This window comes from Babylonia areolata, chromosome 23 (genome assembly GCF_041734735.1).
Source record: "Babylonia areolata isolate BAREFJ2019XMU chromosome 23, ASM4173473v1, whole genome shotgun sequence".
NCBI classification, from domain to species: Eukaryota; Metazoa; Mollusca; class Gastropoda; order Neogastropoda; family Buccinidae; genus Babylonia; species Babylonia areolata.
Window position 1 is genome coordinate 32785546 of NC_134898.1, and position 26890 is coordinate 32812435.

A 26890-nucleotide genomic window follows, 5' to 3' on the forward strand; every position below is an offset into this window, starting at 1 on the left:
AAGGAACAGTGGTGAATGCAGCCAATGTAATGGCAACCTTCCATAACCAAGGAGCTTTCTTGCTCGCACATTTCCATTTCTTGCAAAGAAAATCCACAGCTTTATATATATATATGTGTGTGTGTGTGTGTGTGTGTGTGTGCATTCAGAGAGGAGAGTGGCAGACTGTATGTGGCCTGCATAATTTAAATAATCTCTTGATTTTTTCACATGAAAACATCCCTCCTTTTATGAAGCAGTCCTTTTTTTTTTTTTTTTTTTTTTTTTGCAAAGACTCTGGTATGAAGAGGAGAGGTTTTCTGAGGTGTTACTTTAGATAGCAGACAGCCTTGCACTTAAACGTTTAGTCGAAGGATTCCGCAAACAGAGTCTTTTTGAACTTTGGACTGTTCCCAACAGAAGCTGTATAAGTGCAGCCTCTGTATCAGTGCACAACAGTTTAGTGGTTAGAGCATTGGACCTTCAATCAGAGGTTCCTGGGTTTGAAACCTGACCACCATGCCTGGTGGGTTAAGGGTGGAGATTTTCCCAATCTCTCAGGTTAACAGATGTGCAGATTGCTATCGCTTGAACATTTTTTGTGTGAATATGCAAGCAAATGATCAAATGCGCATGTTCAAGATCCCACAATCCACTCAGCATCCAGTGGGTTATGAAAAAAAAAAAGCATTCACACCCCTGAAAACATAGTGTGGTTGCCTATATTAGAGTGCAAAAAACGTTTAAAACAGTCATACATGTAAAACTACTTGTACAGGAGTTAGCATGGGAGTGATGTCACTTACACATGGTGTATGCGAGTGGTGTGCTGATGCTCGCTCATGTAGGTGTACTTGATGCATGTATATTCATGAATAATATTTTACTGTAAACGCCACAAGCATCCTGCCTGGGAAGTGAGAGCGCCAATCTGCATTTTTATCATTCATTATTATAAACACATGCTTAGTTGCACAGAAACTGAGTGAATGTCCCCACAAAGTGGAACCATGTGTTTCTCTCCCATGAACCATCTGACATTTAAGATGTTGGTATGAATTTGTGCTGGTAATCAAGCGGAGAGGATTTTGAGGTCACCAGAAAAGCAAGGTAAGAAAGGCCAGAGACTGAACAATTTTTTAATATATTTTTTTTTTATTTGATTGTTGAATTGATGAGGATGAGGGTGATGAGGCTGCTCCTTTAAAGCAGATCCATTCAGCTTTGAGAGAACATGACTGGGTTATACTCTTTTCATAATACATTTTTATATCCCAGAATCAGCCAGTGAACATTTTAAAAAAAGGAAACAATGAAATTTTGTGTCCGCCAAAGTAAATATTTTGGGATGGGTTGTAAAGAAACTGATGAAAGAATTTAAAAATCTCAGTTAAAATGCTTTTGGACTTAGATTTTCTTATGAGGAACTGGTTCTTAATTAATGAAAAAATAAGACTTTACAAAGCAGGATTCCCAATTAGCAAAGTCATTATATGTTTTGACAGGCTCGTGGCTTTGTGTTGATGGTTCTGAATACACATGCTTGAACACACAAACATACACACACACACACACACAAAAGATGCATGATTCGTAAGAAATGTCTTCTTTCTTAAAACGTAGAATACCTTTTGGTGTAAATACCATTCTTCCCCTTCCAAAACGTCACATTCATGTTATCATCAAATGAGTACGACAATTTCAGTCCTGATTAAAGCACCTCCTTCAAGCTGAGTGACAGACAAACACATTATGACGCATCATTTTCCACCACTGGCTCTGCCACATCAACCTCCACAGGCTCCGACTCTCCAATATCGCCGTTCATCTCCACTCCAGTGTTGCCGTTGATCTGAGCGTTGGTAACCATGTGCCGCAAAATCTTCCCATCCCAGCCGCTGGTTAGAAACTGGCTGTCACTGGCCCAGGTCAAACCGTACACAAAGTCTGTGTGGCCAGAAGACTCGTACCTGCGTTCACATAATGACATCAAAGAAATTCAGAGTCTGATTGTTCACACACATGTTCATCACGCCGAAACAAAATCTTGGTTAAAAAACCTGGTCTCACAACAAAACACATCTGTACAAATCTACTTTCATGGATGTCAAGGTGTTGGCATGTGTGTGCCGGTGTGTTGTGTTGTAGTGTGTTGTGTTGTGTTGCGTTGTGTTGCATTGTGTTGTGTGTGTGATAGTGTGTGTGCTTTTTGTTATTGACACACTCCATTTGACTAAGGCTTGCTTGTAAGTCTTGATTATATATTTTTGTAACCATTTTCCCACCATACTGATGTTAACTGTTAGCACTATGTGCTAAGGTGGTAAACACCAATTATTGTTATTATCATTATTATAATTACTATCACAAATAAAACAGCTGCATGAACCGGAGTTTTCTGCTGTTGGGTTGTTGTTTTTTTGTGGGTTTTTTTTTCTTTTTATCCACTTTTCAAATTCAAGTACAAATACTACACATTCATAAAATCATGTTTTACAATCTATAGAAAGCAATAAAATATTTTTCATTTTCATTAAAAAATGCAGCTCACAAGTATTTACTTCTCTACCCATCATCATTCTCGTTGATGCTTCAGTTAGAACAGACAAACAGACACACACACATCCCCCTATCCCTACCTAACATCCACATACACACCCATGGGCATACACACACACATTAAAAGTTTGTGCACAAACACCCACTTTCAAACACAACTCTTCCATGTACGTATGTTTGCAGTGAGACTGTATGTATGTTTGTGTTTGCATGCATGCGTGTGTGAATGTGTGCCTGTATGCAAGTGTACATCTTTTTGAGTGCCTGTGTGTGTCTGTGTGTGTTGTGTGATTCGTGTCTGACTGGACAACACGTTACTGCTGTGAAGCACTTTGAAAGGTTTGAAAGCACTACACCGTAGAAACTGTACCATTATTACTAAATCTTCCATGATGCTTCTGCTGCCACAAGAAGAGTGCCAGCTGCACCAGAAAACCTAAGCACTCACAGAAGAGAGGAGGTAGACGAGGTGATGGAGGTCACTGTGGCTTTGGAGTCTTCACTGACAGTGGCCAGCATGCTGGGTCTGGAATGAAACCCACAATAAATCAGTTCAACACAATGACAAAGCAATCCCCATCAATGATGCCAACCACCTGCCAAACCAACACCAGAAGAGGTGTCGCACAAAACCGGTCCATCAAAACATCACGTGAATGCTAAGTTTATAACTATGTATTCACAGGTCGATTTCTTCCCCTTTCTTTCAGACATACTTACCCAAGAATCTGACAATCATTACCACAGCCTCCAGAAATCCGAAACAAACCAAAATTATCAGTCATGCCATTTAATGTTTGCTCGCAGTCATAGAACAGCACAAATAAAGACCAAACAAATTTTTTTAAAGCTCTGAACTCATCGCACAATACTGGAGCTGACTTTACTTCAGGCAGTGTATTACACTCATCCACTTCATAACAGCTAAAAGTGTCTTCACTGTAGATCTCACATGCGTTCCTCTTCATCGCCACTGGTTCAGGTTCATTGTGGTTGTAGTGGCACAAGTACATCCCAGCACTTACACCATATCACGCATGAAGGTATGACATCAACACCTGGTTAGGGTTCCATACTGAAGTATATTTTTGAAACTCCAACCTGGTGTTGGTGTCATTCCTTCATGCGTGAGATGGTATCAGTGTCGGGATGTGCTTGTGCCACTACAGTAAAACATTGTAGCCCAGTGCGTTGATTTGATTTGATCAAAACAGACATGCCTACCGTCCTGATTTTGTCCTTATTTGTTCTGAGAAAAAAAAAAGAAAAAAAAAGCAAAACAGAAAAACAGAAAAGGACAAATGAAATGAAAAACTTGCACGCTGTTGATTTCTTCAGAAGATCACTGTAACGGCCTGAGAAAAACTTATGACTTTCCTTTTGTTTTTAAAATGATATTTGCTTGTTTTGCATTTTATATCAGTTTTGTTTTCTGGTTTTTGGTGTTAACAGATTTGTTTGCTAACTTCCAACTTTTTGTGATATTTATCTATTAGTTTACAGTTACACAGAACACACATTAGATGATTTATCACTCAGTATGTGAAACGAGGTTGCATCCCTAGTCTATACATAACATCTAAAAGGAAATCAATGCATGGTTCTAGCTGAACAATAACATCCTTGCAAATGAATGATGGACATTGGTATGGCACAATTTAATAAACTTTGTGCAACAGAAGCCTTTCACAGTAGTGAGTAGGCAAAACTTTTTTCTTTCTCATCCTTATTTCTTTATGCACATAGACACAAGCCTTCTTGATAGAATTTACATCTACAAGCATGTGCACAAATGCAGCCACACACATACACAAAAATCTAAGCACATGTGCACACATACACCCACACTCTCGAACTACACCCACCCACACAAGCTTCAACTCTCATGCTTGTACACACACAAACATACACACACACACACACATACACACAAATGTACACCCTCTCATGCTCATCCCCATCCTATCTCACTCACACAGACACACCCTCTTTCTCTCTCACACACAATCCCCATCCTCGCCCTTCCTTACTCACACACACTCTCTCTCTCTCTCTCTCTCACACACACACACATACACCATACACACTTCTGAGGGCTGGCCAGCCTGTTAACAGGGCAATTGTGAGGTTGGCTGGTCACCGTCTTCTTCACAAACATGCACACAAACACACACACACACACACAAACACACACACACACACACACACTGACTTCTGAGGGCAGAAGGCCAGCCTGTTGACCGGGCGGTTGTGAGGGTGGTAGGTCACCGTCTTCTCCACCACGATACGCAGATCCTGCACAGACACCTGCCCCTCCTCGTAACCCACTGCGTACATGTTGCGGGCACCTGGCTGCCACTGCACACATGTTGGCAGAGACCCCGACGAGCACTTGCCTGTGGGGTGTCCGCAAGAACAAACAGACACACAAATGAAATCATAATCATCCTCATCATCATCCTCATCATCCTAATCACGTCACTGCATACATTTCAGAAGAAAAACAACGGGCATCTGCCTGTGAGGCATAAAAATATTTTTTTTAAAGAGAAAAAAAAAGAGGAAAGTAATAATGAATTTTGTTTTTAAATCTACATCATCATGACTGCAACTGCACACACGTCAGCCGCAACCCTGGCAGACATCTGCCTCTGGGGCATCAAAAAATAAAAATGAAATAGAATAAATTGATAATAATAATCATGCTCATCACTGGACCCATGTCAGTAGCAACACTGATGAGCAAGTGACAAGTATTTGCCTGTGAAGCATCCACAAATAAATAAATAAATGAATGATAAATAAATTGATCATCATCATCACAACAGTAGCTGGACACATATCAGCAGCAACCCCAACAGTTACATGTGGGGCATCCAAAATATGTATATGTAAAAATGAATCAATAGAATGATACTATTCATCATCATAATAACAGTAGCTGCCACTGGACACATGCCATCACCAACCCCTGATGAGCATTTGCCTGTGGGGCATCCAAAAATAAATCTAGACTAAACCTTGATCCCCAAAACGATCTTTCCAACCAAAAATGTGGTTCTTGTCAAAGGGGCAGACAAAGATTCATTCAAGAGATGTAAGTTAACACTAAGTGCCTTTCATCCAGGTTTCTGATGCTATGGGAATTTTTTTCTTTGGGTTGAAAAAAGTTTTCAAATTTAGTGATTAAAAATTCAGAATGTATCCTTATTCATTTCTTATAATTATTATTACTTTTATTATCATTTCTATTTATTTTTCATTTATTTGTCATTTGATGCCTCACAGGCAGATGTTTATCAGAGTTGCTGATTTGTGTCAAGTGAAAGTTATCATTATTATTTCATTTTTTTATGTTTTTTTCTTTTTATGCCTCACAGGAAAACACTCGTCTGGGTTGAAAACCTAGATTTTTAAGGACTTAAACAAAATGCGCAAATGACATTTCTTACAAACCAAAAAAAAAACAAACAAAAAAAAACCCCCAAAAAAACCTTTATGAAACCTTTACGAACTCTGTGATGACACAAATACTAATAATAAGAAGAAGAAGAAAAAGAAGAAGAAGAAAGATAATACTAAAGATGCAACTGGTGGCATCCTTTATGTGTTTATGAACCAATGTGCCTGTAATTCACTGGAGAAGCTGCAGTTTGCAAGTCATCATACTCTGTGTTGTTATTCAATGTGCATGTGAGACATCAAAAAAATGCATCTTGTTGAGTCATCAGGCTTTTCAGAGTTGAAGATCAGTGTGTCTTTAATGCATCAAATTTAAAATGTAGACGTTGTTGTGCTTTTAAGTGATGTTGCGAACGAAAAATTATTGTATTCTCAAAGTGTAGGAGTCGTGCTTTTTAACTGATGTTGCGAACGAAAAATCATAGTATTCTCAAAGCGTAGGAGTCATCGTGCTTTTAAAGTATTCTCTGTCCACATAAAAATGTAGGTCTGTGCATGGTCTGGCAAATGTTTCCATCATGTTTTCAAAAATACAAGTGAACAAAAAAAAAAATACCGAAGCATGGTTTCATGTGTGCGTGTGTCTGTGTGTTTTCAAACAACAGCTTGTGTATAAGTATGCATATATGTACAAGTTTATGCATATCATACAATCCATAATGTCTGTAAATAAAGTGGCAACATTAATGTTTAAAAAAAGAAAAAAAAATGCTAAATTTTGCTTTTCATAAATAAGCAAGACATATCAAAATCCAGTTTAAGGCTAGGAAATTACATGCTGCAAATTCTTTTGAAATGATTCTTCACAACGCTTTTTGATTAACTACTCTTTGATTTATATTTGCTGTTTTCTGGTGGGTGGAAGGAAGGGTTTACTTCTTTCTTATATATAAACTTGAGCCATGTACTGGGGGGGGAATCCTGACCAAACATGACAAAGACAGGTTGGAAAAAGTCATTAGGAAAGCGGGTGGGGTGGTGGGTATAAGACAAGACACCTTTAGTGACATGCACAATAGAAAACTGACTGACAGACTAATAACAATTTTGACCGACGTAAGACACCCACTACATGATGACATTAATAGCAGAAGGTCAGACATAAGTCGTAGGTTTAGAGCTCCACGCGCAAGAACATCTCGATACATTAATTCATTTATTCCTACAGCCATTTGCGCACACAATCAAAACATCCAATACACTAAGTGAACCCTCCCACCCCCAAAGCCCACTCGCCACAGCAACACCTGAACTTCACCAGCAGACGAGTGTATGGGAGCAGACATTATGCGTGCATGTGGGACTGAGCGGGCGAGCACGGGCAAGCAAGCATTTCTGTGTGTGTGTGATCGGAAGTGATTTTTAAATATTTTCTTATTTTACTTGGATTTCATGTATCTTAATGTTAATGTTCTAATCTTATTGGCGTGACATATGTTATGTGCATGCATACGTTGTTTGTGTGTGTGTGAGTGTGTGTGAATGAGTGTGTGTGTGTGTGTGTGTGTGCGTGCATTTTACTTATATATACGATTTATTCCCTTGATGTTTTTATTTATGTATTGTTGTACAATACCTTATGGTCTTAACGTGTGTGTGTGCGTGTGTGTGTGCATGTGTGTGTGTGTGTGTGTGCGTGCGTGCGCGCGTCATTTTTAGTAATCTTATACCCTTTTTTTTGTTGGATGTTTTCATTTGTTAATATTGTTGTGCAATACCCTATTGTCTTAACATGAGTATGTGTGTGTGGGGTGGTTGGGGGGTGGGGGTGGGGGTTAGTATATCGTCAGCTATTGGGAATTCTTATTTGACTAGTTTTAATCTCTTCTTATGTTGCGCATGATTTTATGCCAGTGTTTACAATGAGCCTGTGATTGCACAACTTAATTTCCATGTGCCTATACCTATGTACATGGATTTCTCAGTGTATGTTTGAAACCTTTTAATGGTGGTGGTGTTGTTTTTTAACGCATGTTTTTCCTTCTCTTTTTTGTTTTTTTTGTGGTTTTTTTGTTTTTATTTTGCAGGAGTCACCTTTATTTTCTCCCTTTGTCATGATTTTTTTTTCCTTCTGAAATAACTGAGCAGCTGTATTTCATTTTGCCTAACAAAATATGAGCTCTTCATTACCTACACTCTGAAGTGAATTTGTAAGACGAGGAAGTTTGCGGAGAAATATTATAGAAAACAGAAACAGATAAATATATAAATCTAAATGTAAATTATACAAATACATGGCTGTCAATACTTACGCAGGCAAGCAGCTGGTTTTCGGTCCCGAATATCCCAGAGAACTATCTTTCCATCCTGAAGAAAGAAACCTTTTTATCAACTGACCTGCTCCTGAACATAGGTTAAAAGGCTTGATTAAGTTCCCATGGTCAGTGAATTCATATCCACTGTGTCTAGAGCTTGGTATAAGAAGGCGGGGCCCAATCCTCTCATTCCGCTGTTTTGACCTTCCCAGACCCGAAGTCAGGTACACATTCACATGTGGGTGGAGTGAGAAAAATCAGAGTAAAGTGCCTTTCCCAAAGACGCAACATGATGCCGAAATGGGGCCTAGAGCTCTGATCCCTGGTGAACATTGGATCAGAAGTCCAATGCCAAAACCGATTCCCCCACAGCACCTCCCTAACCAAAACATAACAACACTAAATTCATTTTATTCCACAAATCACAACTTTTATTGGGTTAAAGTATGAAAAGAAAACATTTCCAATTAACATGGACATCTACATGTATGCAGACACAGAGACAGAGGAGAGAAAGAAAGGTAAAATTCTGTCTTCTTTTCATGCTTTTAAACCTTTCTATATTCAGAAATCGCTAGACTAAGACATTTGAAAATCTATTCATATCTATCTAGATATGAATCAAACAAAATGAACAAAACGCTTTAAATCTTGAGCAAAACATAATACAATATATGCATGCACACACACACACACACACATGTATGCACACACACACACTAACACATACACACACACACTCACAAACACATACCTGTGAACAGGACAAGAAGAGGTCTGGCTCCGTAGGATGACAATGCACGTCCCAAACAATATCACTGTGCGCTACAACAGGAAACAATAAGAAAGTCAAGAGAACGATCAATAACAAGTAAAAGTGTGTGAGGTATGCACTGTCACTAACATTAACAGCAACTCAAACAATAACACCTGTCTGTATTACAAATCTGACAATAACAACTTGATCTGGGCTTTAAAGCTTAGTTCTTTTCTCTAAATAAAATAATCAATTTTAATCCAATCCCACACCCACTGCAAAAAAAAAAAAAAAAACCCACACACACACACAACAACAACACAATATGTAATAGGATTAGAAAATTATTCTTGCATCCAAAGAAAAGTGGCTATGGGTATTACAAGTTAGACTGATGTATCTAAAGTGGTCCGTCATGTTCATTTTTGTAACAATTTTCCCACCATATTGATGTTCATTGTAAGAGTTCTGGGCCCCTGTGCTATGGAGGTAGAGTGCATTACAAATACCCATCATCATTAGTAGTAGTAGTAGTAGTAGTAGTAGTACTATCTTAATTCATCAAACTGTAAAAATCAGGATCAAGCAGATATAGCACACAGATTCACCGTAAAACTCCAACACCGATCAGCAATAAGTAAGTTACTGGAACTTTAGAAAACACCGCCTGCAAGTGTGAACCACTCTTTGGATGATGACATTTGCTATGTCACAGAACTAAACAATGTCAACTTGTCTTGCTTAGAAACCATAGTCACTGCACCACTGCATCAACTTACCAAGGATCTGCAAAAGCAAATGAGTTTTTTGACATCCTGAACAAGGCAGTGAAGGGAAGAAACACATCTGAAACCACCTTAGATTTAAGGACAAATAATTGAAGCATGTTTGTTTGGTTTTCTTTATTGGAATTAAGGCACTGAAGACACACAGTTTGGGATGTAACTCATAAGTCCAAGTAAAGAACAGTATCAAGCAGTCAATACGCAATTCATAGATGTACATCTGTCAATATTAGTCACATATGTCTTCCCTTGAAATGACATGCCAAATGAAAAACTGAAAATTAACAACACATTCATAAGTATGGGATAAGTATGCTGCTATTAACAAGCGTTTTTGTACTTAAAAAAAAAAAAAAGTACATATTTAGTTATGCATACAGAAAATGGCCAAAATTGTTTATGCTGCTAATACCATAAATTGGCAATCTACACTGATAATTAAAAAAAGAAAGAAATCATCTACTTACCCTGATATGTGTGTAAAGAAGTCAGATCTGGGTTCCAGACTTTAATTCTGCAAAATGAATTATTTCAGAATTTAGGCTCACTAAAGTCATATAAAATAATGCTCATCACACATTGTTGCTGTTCTTTTTAGAAAAAAAAAGAAGAAGAAGTAGAAGAATAAATGTGTGTGATAATAATAAACCACTCTGCCAAAACTTTAGCCAACAATTTTGCCACAAACTAAACCAGCATCACAAGATTCAAACACTGGACAAGAACAAAGGTCTTTGATAGGTAAAATTCATGATTTACAATTTTAAATTGTATACTTTTGTTCAAGGCTTTCCTTTCACCTTAATAATAAGCATATGACTTTAAGCACTGGAATTCATCTCATCAAAGTGCACTATTTTTTTTTTCCTAAAGCTGGACAGTCAAAACCTTTAACATAAAGTTACAATCTCCTGATGTTGTACACTGCATCAGGCATTCACTTATATGTATATCTGACTCCTTGCGTACAATGATCATGTACATTTGTGTAAAACGACACTGACGAGTGGAGATGAAACATTTAAACAACAAGTTACATGGAGGCACAGAAGCCTTACCCATGATCGTAACTGGCTGACAAAAAGCGTGACAAATCACAGCTGACGCTGACACTGGACGTCATGTTGTCGTGCTCGCAGGCTGAACTCAACATGCTGAAGACTTTGTCCTCATCCTGCAGCTCCCACAGCGCCACGCCACCTGTCAAAGCCATGGCCACAGTGCAGAGGTTTAACCCTTTGACATTCACACATGTTACTGATAAACTCTTTCTTCAGTCAGGTTCTGTGACTAAGCCATGGTTGTCACCAGTAGGGGGTTAAGTAGTGATGTCCAAAGTACGTTACTCTGAACAAGCACTACCGAACACCACCGAAGGGACTCAGCAGCAGCGCAGGGTCTCCTCTGGTGTGTGTCCACCTAGTCCCTGTGGACTGGCAGCAATGGGACTGCGACAGACGAACCCAGGTGTGGCTGTGTATGGGGGACTCGGAATGAGTTGCGTGGGAGTAATACCACTGAAACAGTGCAGATGATGGGGCAGCAAAAAAAGAAAGAAAAAGAAGAAAGAAAAAAAAGGATAAAATGATATAAACTCTTTCCAGTGTTTGCAAAAGAACGTAATTATGATGTGCACAGCACCATACAGTTACTATCAACTGTAGCGTTCATATTTGGCCAAAGCGTTCAAAAGTTATCATGCTTTTGCAGGAACATTCATTCATGGTGTGTGTGTCACTGTGTGTGTGTGGTGTACAAAGCTGTGATGGAAATTCCACACCAGGCCTGACTGACATGCTGTGGTTATAAATGAACAGCAGGCATTTCCACTAATTCCAGCCAGCAGCTTGTGCCAGAATAAAATGCTGGAAAGTGAAACTTCTAATAGTCTTTTACAGCCCTCGGGGCAGTGAATTCACATCCACTGTGTCAAGGGCTTGGCACAGGAAGGTGGTGGGGCCCCTGTCCTCCTACTTCTGCCATTTTAACCCTCCCTGACCAAAGTGATCTACCCATTCACACCAAGGTGGAGTGAGGGGAAGTCAGAGTAAACTGGCTCCAAAGGGACACACCACCATGCCAAACCCGGACCATTGCTGAATGCTGGATCAGAAGTCCAGTGCATGACCAATTCTGCCACACAAAGTTAAAAAAAAAAGAAGAAGAAGAAGAAGAAATGTATACATATAAGAATACTGCACTGTATCAAGCAGAACCTACTGAAAACTTACAAACAAAAGTAAAACATGCACTTGAGATAAGCATCAACTCTGCGTAAGCAGCTAATTCCGTCATACTTTACTTTACAGTTTACAGTGATAAAATCCATTTTACTCTAGCAGATTATGATTACCTGAAGAGAAAATGTAATTACAAAATTGTTGTTACATGATGGCTGAAACAGCTCGCAACAAGTTTCCTTATTATCAGTTATTACATTATCTGTAAGTCACCTCCAGAAAATAAAAAAAAACCAACAGAATTATATATAATAAGAAAAGATAGCATAACAAAAGGTTATTATAAAAAAAAAAAAAAGAAAGAAAAAGAGAGGAAATGGTTAAGACAGTAACTTAATTTTTTCCCATCCTGATGGAGCTCAAGATGGAAATCACTGACCCATAGTTATGTCATTTCATATTAGAGGACATTTTACATAATAATATGTCAATGACATCATCATTCACAATGAACTTTAAGTTTAATCACCATTATTAGTACATTACTATCATGTCAAATTAACTGATAACATGAAATTAAGAATATCCTGGAGGCTCATGTTTGGAGATATGCCATTACATCCATACCCTGACTTCTATACCATGTCTCAATAAGACAAAATGATTCCCTACACTGATGTGAAACTTGTCAACTGTGCAGTTCACACCAACTGTGAATGTGTTTCAATTCTCTCTATCATTTGCACAATTTCTTCTGGTTCATTACTACCTGAAAAAAGATTTCCTGAATAGAAAGTAAATAAAATCCACACTTTACCAAAACAATCACATCAACTACCATGTTTATTCTAATGAGCAGCCATTCCTATATCCACTTGTTGAGAAAAGAAAAACATGTTAAAACTTTTCACTTTTAATAAAACCAAAACATACGGGCATTCTCACAGCAATCATAGTAGTATACTAGTAATCATTTATCTGTAAATGACAGTATCATTTGTGCATTATTATCAGTCTGAACAAAATTTCTTGTATATTTTGTCAGTTTGTGAGTACAGAAAAAAAAAAAGAAAGAGACCTTCCATGGTCAATGAGAAAGACTTTCTGACCTACTCAGGCTACTGCTCTTGCTACATACTTCAAGTTCAAGATGTTCCAAAGGAAAACAAATCCACGGTACCTGTATCAAGGCCAACAAGAACCTTCTGTGCATCTACCCAGGCCGCATCTCGCAGCCCTGCCTCCAGCTGAACCCCCGCTGTGCACTTGTCAACGTCTGGAGCCAGGTCCGGGTTAGTGTAGTACCACAGAGAGCCCAGCCAGTACCGCCCTGTCAGGCTGGAGGCTCCTACCAGCACACCACCACCTGAAAAAAGAAATATATACATTCTTTGCATTGCACTTGCAGTTTGCGTTTTGTTTGTTTGTTTGTTTGTTTTGGTGTGTTTTTTGTTTGGTTGGTATTTTGACCAAATATGGTAATATTATTCTAAAGGAAAACAAGTTTGCGGTCTTTTTTTGTTCATTTCTATCAGCTGGTGGTGGTGGTTGTTTTTTTCCTAGTTAATACAGGTTTATACTACTGTACTTCTAGTTATGTATGCCTGTAGTATCAGCAGTTATACAAATAACTTAGTAAGACTAAGAGGCAGACTCCGGGATTCTGACAGAATCACTTCACCATGGCAGATGTTATTCTTTTATATCATAAAACTCAAGGCTGAATTATCATTGGATCTGGACAATTACCAACCCATTAAAAAGGCATTATGTAGAGGGGAATTTGAAATGTTCCACTGATCAAACTTTACAATATTATTAACCAATTCATCTGATTTCTACTGTCTGTACTGTTGCCATTTGTGGTCACCATTCTCTCAGCTCTACAGCAGAAATTCTGGATTGTCAAAACACTCAAACATGAAGTTTCTATTAAAAAGCAGTCAAGCTGATCAACCCTCTCCCATTCTTATCCCCTAGAATCAGCCCACACAACATTGAATGCTACATAATGGCATATTTCCTTCAAAACATTGCTTGTAACCGGTACTGGCAAAATGTATACCATTCTGATTCTCTTTTTCTTCTTCTTCTCTCTCAACTCTGTGAAGAGTCATTGCTGACCCTAACAGAACTGTTCTGATTCCCCCATGTCTGTTGGTTGTGTGTCAAAACCTGTATCACTGCTAATGGTTTTGTTCTCAGTTCTGCAATGCTGTCAGTCAGTCGTCGTTGTTTTTCCTGTCTCCCCTTCCATCTCTCTCTGTCAACAGTACCTTAGACTAGTTGGATGATTGTTTCAGCAAGACCATTGGATCTTGTTGACCAGTCATACCCACAAAGCTCCCTCTAACTCGTCTTTGTTTAACTGATGTCAGTTGATCTCCATTTGGTATAATGTGCTGCTTGATGGCTTGGTGCACTTTTTCATTGGTGATGTGTGTTTTTGATGTTTTCAGTTTACTAACTTGCGATAGCACCTCATTTTCATTGTAGCTGTCCAAATCCACCATGAGGGTCTATGTGAGTATGTCTCCCATGTCTTCTACAGTTCTAGAACGCTTGAATTTGAAGTTCCTGAAACAATTCAGAAATATCTAAGAACTTGTTCTTTATCAGAACAGCTGTAGACGAACAATCTGAACGACGACAAGCTGCTGGCAAGGGTGCAGGACCACAATCCAGTGCAGCAGCATGTGCGCTGTGTGGAAGCTACACTGCCAAATCCCCGGCTCTCTCTCTCTCTCTCTCTCTATATATATATATATAGCCGACTCGACTCCTACAAGTACAACGTAATCAAAGTCAGTCATGCATGGTGGATGATGGAATATATCAGTGCACGCTGGAGTCTGATTTTGTGTTTCATAGAGATGTTGTTCTTATCCGATATATATAGGTTTCAGTATTAAGAGTGTTGATGTTGTCTTTGCTACCCTCGAGATTGATCCACTTCACGACGACAGATGGTGGTGGTAACATGTGTCATACCTGACGAGTTCCGTCTTCATGTCCTGGACCCTTTTGCACCAACTATAATTGATAAGGCGCGCAGAAACAAATAATGACCACCGTTGCCACAAAAGTCGCTAAGCAAACACACCACTTACTTGCGTGTACTTTCAAGACGTCCAGGTGTTTGTCCATGCTGGCTGGAATCTGAACACTGTCCATTATAATAATGCCGCAGTTTCCCACTTCGCAATGAAACCTGCGAAACGTGGTTTGCTTGAGTTAAATCCCTTTGTATCTTACCACCGAAACTTCACAGAAATTGAAAAAAAAATCATAAAAAGCGAGTTCTGACTCTTTTTCTCTTTGTGTGTGTGTGTGTGTGTGTGTGCGTGCGATCTTGCTGCTCTGTCCACTTTATCATTGAATGAAATGGAGAATGAGATGGTATCCAGCAGAAAAGGATTGCAGATACCACATGACACATTAATCAAGTGGCTGATTTCACTTGTCATTTCTGATCATGTTTGTAATTTCAATGATTGTACGTCCTAAAACTCAGAAAAGAATATTTTCAAACGCACCATACAAAATTAAGTTGGAACAGTATGTCCGAGGGTTCAGACGTAACAATTGATCTGTTGGTTTCAATATGGTAAGATTTCTCTGTCTTTAGATCATGTGTTCAATATGCAGCATTCAGCCCTTTTAGATACTTATTTTGAAGACAAGACTTAATATAACTTCCCAATAATATGTCAATATAGTAATCTTTAAAAAAAAAAAAAAAAAAAAGGTTTGATCAATATCAAATTAAGCTCTTTGTGTGTGTGTGTGTGTGTGTGTGTGTGTGAACAGTAGGCGTGATCAAGTGTAGTTCGTCAACCCACATCTTGTGCACAACTTTGAACTGACAGTGCTGTGGGAGTATAAACAAGAGGCATGCCATTGACAGTATTAAAACTTATGTGCAGTTTGCGTCCATGCTATTCATATTATCATACCTGGTATTCAGTGCAGTGATGTGAGACTCCACCACATGAGTGCATTGGTTGCATTTTGGTTGCGTATCTGTTTTGACTAGATGAGTACTAGATTATTGCAATTAAAGTTACTTTAATGTGTGTGTGTGTGTGTGTGTGTGTGTGTGGTGTGAGTGTGTTTTCCTGCTGCAACTGTATTTAAAAAACTGTATTTACTCTCTCTCTCTCTCTCTCACACACACACAAACACAAACATGCAAACAGGTACCCACACAATGAAAGAGATGATTTAATAAACAAGTTTTTTCACAATATTTTGACTGTTTTCCTTTTTTGATGGACGTGTAGACACAAAAAATATATCATTTTATATCACGAGCAACATGTAAAAGAAGAGAATGCATTTCTGTCCCTTCAGTAATCACATAAAAATCACAAAATCACATTCCAATTACCGAAATGTATACTTTTTTTTTTATAACCTTTAAGGCAAAATACAACTGGTCACATTTCTTTATCAATATTATAAAAACAAGAATAAAAATTGTGAAATACAAAAAAAATAAATAAAGCCTTCACAACAAGAATATGTTACAATAAAAATAATCTAAGCCTTCAGCTGATAAATCAGCTCAAAATGTACAAACTCTGGGACAAGTTAAAAAATTTTGTAAAAAGCAAAGAAAAAAAGCATTCGATGCACTGTAAAATCATATTAAATCAAGGCTCACACACACACACCCTATTCACACACACACACACACTCCACACACACATAAAATACATGTCTAACACATGAACAGACATGAAAGGCTTATTGCACAGGAGCCAATTCATTAATCAATTCTTGAGAATAGCCATTTTGAAAAAAATAATCCAGGTTTTGTAACAGATTCACATTTGAGTGACTCTCACTGACTGAACAGTAATAATTTGCACGAACAATATAATTGCAATGACCCGGAAGATATTATCACACAAATTATACCATGAACATGTTCTCATTTGCCTGAAAATGTTCCTCATCTTTGAATATATCTTGCACGATTGTTCAAAAAAACAAAACAAAAAACCCCACCAAAAAAAACAAAAAAACAGAAAAAAACAAGAAAAAGAAAAAAATAAGAAAAAAACCCATTGCACATCGTAATATTTGCAAACCTCTAAATACATGCACACCTCTCACTTATATATACGAATGCAGACACAAACATATCCAACAGCCATCTTTTTCTATCCGCTCCCAACTCTTTTCCCTGTTCCTCCATCAGTCAGTCTCATCTTTCTCTCACAGGCACACAAACACATGTGCTTGCACATGCCTGCAGATACACATGCACAAAACATGCCAAGGTACACAAAAAAGTGAACAGCAGGTGTACTGCAAGTTAAAGGCATAATACATTCTAAAATATTGCATACATATTTACTTTTTCTATTCATGAAATAGTCAGCACATAAACTGTATGGGTCATTTTTCATGACTGCACCACTGACATATTACGAGGCCGCCCTGAAATTAATCTGTGTGTGTGTGTGTGTGTGTGTGTGTGTGTGTGTGTGTGTTTGTGCATGCGTGTGTGTATTTGTGTTTGTGCATGCATGTGTGTGAGTGTGTGTGCACGCAAGTGCATGCATGTGTGTGTGTGTGTGTGTGTGTGTGCCAACCCAGGCACACATAAATGCACAAGTTTTTCATGCCTATGATCAGACTTAAAATGGTCATGCTTCTTCATATTGTATAAACTGTAACAAACCAGTTATCATGTAATTCCGAAACATATTTATTTAGTTTATGCTTGTCAGTTCAAATGCTTTGTTTTTTCTCAATAAACAATTCAGTCAGCTCAACCTCAGCTGAGAAAATGAAAGCAATGAAAAGAAAAATAATGTCTTTTTAAAAAAATTCCTCAGTAAAAAAAAAATTCTGTTTCTCAGAACATGCATTAATCACTGCACCAGCCCTGATCCACCCAAAAATATAGCTGTGATCACTTTTTACACAGGAAAACTCACAGTCCACTTAGAAAAAACACGCAATATAATCATCATCATCATCATCATCCTCATCGTTATTTGTTCTGATCATCATAATGCAAAATGAAAGAAATGATAACAGAAGTTCAGCAGACGTACATATATGTACCATTCTTCATTTTTGTTCTTATCATCATAAAAACAAAATGGAATTAGTAAAAAAAAAAATTAAAAATAATAAAAATAATAAAAAGTTTTTAAATGTACAGCAGCCACAGATACAAAAATAAATAAACAAATAAATAAATAAATAAGAAAGAAGGAAAAACAAGTCCATCAACAACAATTCCCTGATTTCATCGGTGGTTCTTCTTTGCTGTCATCGACAACAACAACATTATTGCGACGACCTCTGCCCCCTGGTCGGCCTTGTCTCAACAGTGTGCCCTCTGACTTCGTAATCATCTCTGCAAGCCACAGAATGATATTTATCAGTGAAGGAAATATTACAGGACCAGGACGGATGCAGTGATCTTTCCAGTGCTAAGTTTGCTTAGAGTTAAGGATGTTCCAAAGTATATGGAATTTACTGTTGAGCTAGGAAACACTGTTTACAAATAGCAAACTTAGCGCTGCTGAGCTGGCTAATGCAAGCCACCTCAGGACTTTTGAATGATCTCTGCATGCCACCAAATGAAACCTCTGTCAGTGTTGGATGTGTACAGGACTGAATCATCTCTGTAAGCCATAGAATTCTATTCCTCTTTTTTGTCACAACAGATTTCTCTATGTGAAATTTGGGCTGCTCTCCCCATGTACAGCACATCACTACACTGAGAGCGCCACCCACTTTTTTGTATTTTTTTTCTGCCAACAATTTTATTTATTTTCCTATCGAAGTCGATTTTTCTATATACTTTGCCAGGAACAACTCTTTTGTTGCTGTGGGTTCTTTTAAGTGCATGCTGCACACAGGACCTCGGTTTATTGTCTCATATGAATGATAGCATCTAGACCACCACTCAAGGTCTAGTGGAGGGGGAGAAAATACTGGCAACTATGGGATTCGAACCAGTGCGCTCAGATTCTCTCACTTCCCAGGCGGATGCGTTACCTCTAGGCCAACAATCCACACACCTCTGTAAGTGAAGGACATATAACAGGACTTCTGAATCATCTCTGAAAGCCACAAAATACCTTTGAAAGTGAAGGATGCATAATATCTCTGCAAGCCATAAAATAATATCTCACTGTCAATCAATCAATCAATCAAAAACACTTTATTAATCCACATGGAAATTAAGTTGTGCAATCACAGGCTCTTTGTAAACAACAGCATAAAATAATCATGCGCAACATAAAAAGAGATTAAAACTAGTCAAATAAGAATTCCCAATAGCTGATGATAGACTAACCCCCCCCCCTCCCCTCACCCCCTCTCCCCACACACACATACTCATGTTAAGACAATAGGGTATTGCACAACAATATTTACAAATGAAAACCTCCAACAAATGAACGGTATATATTACTAAAATGACATGCGCGCACGCACACACACACTTCACCAAGTGAAGGATATGAAACAAGACTTCAAAATCATCTCTGTAAGCCACAAAATGATACCTCTGTCAGTGAAGGAAATGTACACGGAGTGGTGGCCTTGTGGTAATGTGCATGGCTAGGAAGTTAGTGTCCACGTGTTTCAATCCAACATGGACTGGGATTCTTACCACCAACCCTTCATTAGAACTAGAAATGTCGTCTGGATGCTAGTGTTTCAGATTAGACAATGCATGCACTCAGTGCACATAAAAGAACCCCTGATCAAAAAAAGGGGTTGTTCCTGGAAAAATCATGTAGAAAAATCCACTTAAATAGTAAAACAAATACACTTGCAGACAAAGATCAAGGTGGCATTGCACTGTGGCAAGACGCTCTCCACAAGGGGAAAGAGCAGTCCAAAATTCATACAGAGAAATAGGGTGTGACCAAAAAAAAATTATACAACATAATGCCTTCTCACTTTCCTGTAGCTTGCATATTGAGTGAAAAGAGCAGTTACTTGTGTTTCTGGATTCAACTTATTTTCAAACACACACATACCCACACCCACACGAAATACACACACATCAAACCTCACAGACACACACACACACGGATGACAAACTACACATAAACACCATACTCACAGACACACAGAGAGACACAAAGACATAAAGAACTACATATGAATATACATCAAGCACATTACATGGACACAGGCACGCAGACACAGACACACAAGGATAAAGAACTACAAAAACACACAAACAACACACACATCAAACTCACAGGCACACTGACAAAGAGACACCATTATCCCAACACACACACATGGATAAAGAACTACATGCGGGATACATATAAAGCTCACAGACACATGCACATTGATGAAAAACTACACAAACATCAAAACTCAAATAGTTTTGGATGAAGAACTGCACATGCACACCAAACTCAGAGAAACTGAGACACACATACACACACATGAATACAGGCATACAAACATATAAGAACTCTACACACACACACACACACACACACACAAAGTTCACAGGCACACACACATGGATGAAAAACCACACACACACACACACACTCATGCCTGCACATGGATAAAGAAGCAAATCACAGCAAAACAATTCACAAATCAGTAAGGGGCCCAGAGGAAGGAAAATAACATAACCTGGTTGGGCACATGGCTATTATAATTCGATGTGTTGTGTTGTGTTGTGTTGCTTCGCACTGCGTTGCATTGCACTGCGTTGTATTGTATCAATTTTTTTGTCACAACCGATTCCTCTGTGTGAAATTCTGGATGCTCTCCCGCCCCCTGAGAGACACGCGGCCTTATTCAAGTGCCAGCTATATGCTTTTCAGTTGTTTTTTCTGTCTGCAGGTGTATTTGTTTTACCGTCAAAAATGGGATCTTTCTGCAGATTTTTGCCACGGACACGCCTTTTGTTTCTGTGGATTCTTTTTGCGCACTAAGTGCACACTGCACTTGGGTCCTCGGTTTGTTGTCTCATATAACATACATCCTGGTTGGGCACATGACAATCCTGTAACATTTCTGGTGTGAAGCTCCCATTCTGATCTCACTGATAACATCTGTGGGATCATGGCAACTGGTGTAATGGAAACAGATGGTGTGTCATCTTTTTCCTTGCTACATCATTACATTGTGCACACTTCAGATTGTACTGAAAAAAAACGGAAGAGAGATTCTTTGAATCAACAAATGAACTATTAAGGAAAAGAAAAAAAAAAGAAAAAAAAAGAAAAAGAAAATAAGACAGAATATGTATGTGTGTGTGTGTGTGTGTGTATGCGTCTGTGTGTTTGTGTGTGTGTGTGCATGTGTATGTGTGTGTGTGTGTGTGTGTGTGTGTGAAGAATTTCGTCCTGTATCTCTCCACTCCTTTGATGTCCAGGGCAAATCACCTGAAACTTGTGGCCTGTCATTCTGTGCATGTTTGACGTCTGGGATAGAGTGTCCAGAACTGCTAATACTGTGTGTGGTCTTAAATGTTGTTGTTTTTTATCTACTGATATGGATACTTATATGGCTGAAGATGCTCCATCACCTACCTTTACTCAAGTCTAAAAAGAGTTCTTCAACACCTCTGTTGAGCTTTGCAGATGAATGGAAATGCTTTGCATTGACCGAAGCTGCGTATCTGTAAAACAAGGTTCAAAATCACAAGTAGATCAACAAAATAGAACTTTTTATCAACACAAATTTCGAGTTTTACCACAGCTGCATCACTGTAAAGGCTACACAGTCAACAACAATCACCAGTCCTGTTTTTTGCTCTCTTTTTTTATTTGTTTGTTTGTTTGTTTTGTTTTGTGTTATTACTGCCATTCTCATTGTTTTCATTACATGATAATTATATGAACTAAACACACACACACACACACACACACACACAACAAAACATTAGCAGCTTTTATTGGGAATAACTCACTTCATAAAAGGTAAAAACTGACCAATATAACAGACTTTGAAAACAAGTAAAAAAATCTTCAAGTGTTACTGTATCCCTTTTGAAATTAAATCCCTCTCTCTCTGGATCTCTCTCTCTCTCTCTGAGGAAAACAAAACAAAACAAATAAACAAATAAAACAACATGACAACTGACTTGTCATCTGACAGAGAGCACAAATGCTATTTGTAAATCCAGTTAACGTAAGCATTTTGAGTTCTGATGCAATGCTCATAAGCCGCGAGGATTAGCTCGAGCCAGTCCCTTTACTACTGCTACTACTCCTACAAGAAAGAACTAGGAGTAAGTGAACTACTTGAACAACTTACGTTTCTGCTTCTTGTATCGTCACATGTCTCTGTTTCTCCAAGTCAATCTTGTTGCCAACGATACACAGTGCAACGTCTTGTCCAAGCATCCGCCGCAATTCTCTCACCCAGTTTTTCACCTACACAGAAGGAAATGAAAACTTTTTACAAACAACATTAATTTCATGATAACAATAAATATACATGCAAATAAAGAGTGAAAGCTTTACTCTTTTTTTTTTTTTCTTTAAAAAAAAAAAAATAAAACAATTACCTCTTTTTTTTCTTCTTTGTTTTCTCTCTTCATCTTTCTTTTCTTCCACCTTCTATTTTTTTTTTTTTAACTCTTTCACGACCAAGTTTCTGTGTGAAGAATGCTCCCCAGCATCAATTATTTTAGGGCATTTCTATTGAACTGACAGTAGGTGTCTTTTAATACTTATTTCTCATTAACTATACAAGATTTTAACTTCAAATTTTGTATGTCAAATTTTTAGATCATTTGTTAATTAAATCAGAAAAAATATTATCTGTGAACTTAAATGCGACAAAACAGAAAAATGAAAATATCAAATTACAGAAAAGAAAAAAATGAAAGCATGATGAACAAGTGCCAGTTACTTGCAAGCCCACAGTCACCCACACAGAATCAGTTGCGTGAATTTTCACAATGTATTGTTCAGAAGAATCATCTAAAATACTACTTTTGTCTGGCTCTTCACTGTCAGAATCATGAAATGCCATCTGCAGCAATGCCTCAACTTTGTCAGCCTGAACTCTCATCAGTTGCAAAGATGCCATGGTAAAAACGTAGACTTGACATTCTCAGTCATGCCATTCAGTTCATGTCAAAACAACAGTGGAACTCGGTCAAAGGGGGAAGGTTTAAGTCAATTTCCTATTGCATGGGAAAGTTGGCTGCAGCTGTCAAGCTTTGTTACAATGCGAAAAACAGTCCATTTAACACAAACCCTCAATGTCAACTTAAGTCACCTATGGCAGTAAAAGAATTAATGTTATACATTCTAATTTATATGTTTCCCTTTGTTACATCCTTTAACAAAAGCACAGGCTACAATTCTCAATAATTCAGACTGTTTCTTTACACACACACACACAGATTACAGTTCAGAGCCCAAGGGAACCCCTCACATGCCTCCAAGTCCAATGGATGCCGTACACAGCTGTTTCGGCCATGTCGTGTGCATGTGCCTGAAATCTCACTCAAGTGAAGTGCATTTTATCACCTCATCATGAAAAATCACATTTTGAATGAAAATGGAAGGAGATAGAGAAAGGTAAGATTTATAGTTTTATGAAAGTTATACACTGACAGCTCATCTGTTAAAATTCTATAAAACGAACTTTAATATCTTGTGGTTTCCCCAATCTGCTGCCTTCTTTGTATCTCAAGTCCTCAAGGCCTTACCAGTGCAATGGGTTTAAATGTGTAGGTCAGGCGTCTGCTCATTCTTCCTATTATTTCTTTTTAAGCAGGTGTGGTGTAGCACATAGGGATCTTTCCACACACATTCACAACTCCTTGATAGTGACACTGAAACTGGCTCTTAAGTCTTCAGTTACCTTTTGGAAAGAGTCTTCATCAGTGATGTCATACACAAGGATGGCCCCGTTGCTGTCCCTGTAGTAGATTGGACCCAAGGCGTGAAACCTCTCCTGACCTGCCGTGTCCTGTCCAACACCACAGTAACCATAGAGAACACAGAACACAGAATACTTTGTTATCATGTGGAGTGTTGGCCTAATGGTTATGCATCCGCCTAGGAAGCGAGAGAATTTTAGCGCACTGGTTCTTCTTCTTCTTCTGCGTTCGTGGGCTTCAACTCCCACGTTCACTCGTATATACGCGAGTGGGCTTTTTACGTGTATGACTGTTTTTACCCCGCCATGTAGGCAGCCATACTCCGCTTTCGAGGGTAGCGCACTGGTTCAAATCCCACAGTCGCCAGTATTTTCTCCCCCTCCACTAGACCTTGAGTGGTGGTTTGGATGCTAATCATTCGGACAAGATGATAAACGGAGATAAGATAAGATAAGATAAGAATAACTTTATTATCTCCAACTGGAGAAATTTGGTCAGGTGCATTATCACAACATAGACAAGTAAACAACATGGGGACCATAACTGTAAAAGCCAACAACAGCCCCAACAAATATTACGAAGATACAAATGTAAAAAATATCACATACATCGTTTCATACATACATCCACACACTGCAGGTAATAACTAGTATTCTTAATGTAAAAACAGAAAGAATTAAGAAACATTATTTGAATATAACATTATAAACATACTGCACATTGATTATAATAGACAGATAAGATAAGAATAAAGATGAATTGCGGAAAACCACAACCAGATAATCAGCACACACCCGCACCGCACCCCCACCCCACCCCACACACGCGGATAACTTGATCAAACAAGAGTAATAAACATATGTTCTCAAATAAAAGCATTTCACATATTCGCTTTTAAAAACATTGCAATTAATTATTACATCGTAATTATTAAACAGAAATATATTTAGAATATGGATGTTAGCATCAGACATATTCATTGTACATTCATCCTGCATATTGCACATTATTCTTCCTACATATTGCACATTCATTATAACCAATTGTCACGTTTTAAGCTCAGTAAACACACACACACACACACACACACACACACACACACACACACCACAACTAGAACAAGGTACAGCCTATCATGCACGGACTTTCACACGTCTCACATGAGAGTGCGCGCGCGCACACACACACACACAGAGTTCTCAAGAATTTAAAAGGTGGATTGAACGTGGAATAAAAGTCTTCAGAGCTCTGGATTTCAACTTAAAAGTTCTGTAGCGTCGTCCTGATGGCAATAGCTCATAATACTTTGCTAAAATATGGGTGTCGTCAGTTGCTATCTGCCTGCTTTTTTTAACCACTCGACTTTCATACAGCTCTTGCATACTAGCTTGTTTCACTCCCACAATTTTACTGCATACACTCATGACATCGTTCAAAACACGCTTACTCCTCACTCCCAAACTTCCATACCAGCACATAAATGAAACTGTGAGCACGGACTCGATACAACATCGATAATAACTTTGAAGAATATTTGAATTTATACCAACATTTCTAAGCTTCTGTAAACAAAAAATTCTAGATTGACATTTCTTATGAATGGAATCAACATTTCTGTCAAAAGTCAGCTTATTGTCTAAGATGGTCCCTAAATATCTATATTCATTGACCCTCTCCACTGTTTGACCATCAATAACAAGGTCAGCTACAGGCAAGGGGTCTTTCCGAAAATCTATTAACATTTCTTTTGTTTTCAATACGTTGAGATCCAGATAGTTTTTCTCACACCAGGGTGCAGTATACACTGTGTGCACATAAAAGAAGCAGCGGTAACAAAAGAGTTGTTCCTGGCAAAATTCTGTCAAAAAATCCACTTTGCTTAGAAAACAAACAAAATTTCAACCAGAAAAAAAAGGGTAGCACTGTCAGTGTAGCGATGTGCTCTCCTGAATTTCACAGGGAAATATGCTGTGACAAAAGAGTAATACAATACAATACAATAATCTCAATCAAAGAAAATCACGTTTGGTGTATGCTACACAAAAAAATGCATGACAACCAGTCATTCAATATGAATGCAGAAAAGACATAAATTAGTTTAAATGCTAAGTTAGACATAAATTAGTTTAAATTCTAAGCTGAAATAAACCTCACTTACAATTAACACAATCAATCATGCACACATTCAATAATCGCAGTAAGAGAGCAGAATTAAATATAACAATCAAACACAGTGATACATGATTATTAACACAAAGCCACTGGCCAGTATTCAAAATCAATACACAGTGTAGAATACACTAATAATAAATAATACATGAAAACTCATTAGATCGATCCTGTGGTTAGAAGAAAAGTATCTACACCAAAGGGGAAGAAATGAAAATTCTTCTTCTTCTTCTTCTGCATTCATGGTCTGCAACTCCCACATTCCCTTGTATACATACACGAGCGTGTATGACTGTTTTTACCCCACCATGTAGGCAGCCATACTCCATTTTCGAGGGTGTGCATGCTGGGTATGTTCTTGTTTCCATAACCCACCTAACACTGACATGGATTACAGGATCTTTAACAAGCGTATTTGATCTTCTGCTTGCGCATACACATGAAGGGGGTTCAGGCACTAGCAGGTCTGCACATATGTTGACCTAGGAGATCAGAAAAATCTCCACCCTTTATCAACCAGGCGCAGTTACCAAGATTTGAACCCGGGACCCTCAGATTGAAAGTCCAACGTTTTTACCACTTGGCTATTGCGCCTGTTGAAATGAAAATTAAAAACAAAAGAAAAAATTATCTTCAGCTGCTCAACTGGATTATAGATATATTGGTGGATTTTTCAGCAAGAGAAAAGGAAGCAACACACAGACACACACACATAACACATGCACAAACACATGAACACACACACAGAGTCATAATTACCATCATCACCATTATAGTTACTTTGTATTATAATTATCATTATCATCTTAATTATCATTATTGTTGTGCAAAACGTGACTGATGGATTCAATTAGAATAAAATGAAAAGAGGATAACATTCCCATTCCAAA

At 38.2% G+C, this 26890-nt stretch overlaps 2 protein-coding genes across 2 annotated transcripts in view; both read right to left on the minus strand.

Moving 5' to 3' along the window:
• Nucleotides 1-1564: 1564 nt before the first annotated feature.
• Nucleotides 1565-15205, minus strand: LOC143297788 (methylosome protein WDR77-like). The gene is made up of 9 exons (XM_076610278.1): nt 15088-15205; nt 13158-13343; nt 10856-10997; nt 10265-10311; nt 9010-9080; nt 8253-8307; nt 4751-4934; nt 2987-3064; nt 1565-1949 (listed from the first exon to the last, which is right to left on the minus strand). Exons 1-9 carry the CDS (start codon nt 15149-15151, stop codon nt 1730-1732), a joined length of 1047 nt encoding a protein of 348 aa, XP_076466393.1. The 5' UTR covers nt 15152-15205; the 3' UTR covers nt 1565-1729.
• Nucleotides 15206-16183: 978 nt separating this feature from the next.
• The window catches only part of LOC143298086 (ras-related protein Rab-21-like), an 11799-nt gene continuing 1092 nt past the window's right edge, over nt 16184-26890 (minus strand). Inside the window, exons 3-6 of the mRNA XM_076610767.1 lie at nt 23813-23920; nt 22250-22368; nt 21523-21611; nt 16184-18356 (exon numbers count right to left, since the gene is read on the minus strand). Of these exons, the coding sequence (XP_076466882.1) occupies nt 18226-18356; nt 21523-21611; nt 22250-22368; nt 23813-23920 (447 nt within the window). The 3' untranslated portion in view covers nt 16184-18225. The remainder of the gene's footprint in view (nt 18357-21522; nt 21612-22249; nt 22369-23812; nt 23921-26890) is intronic.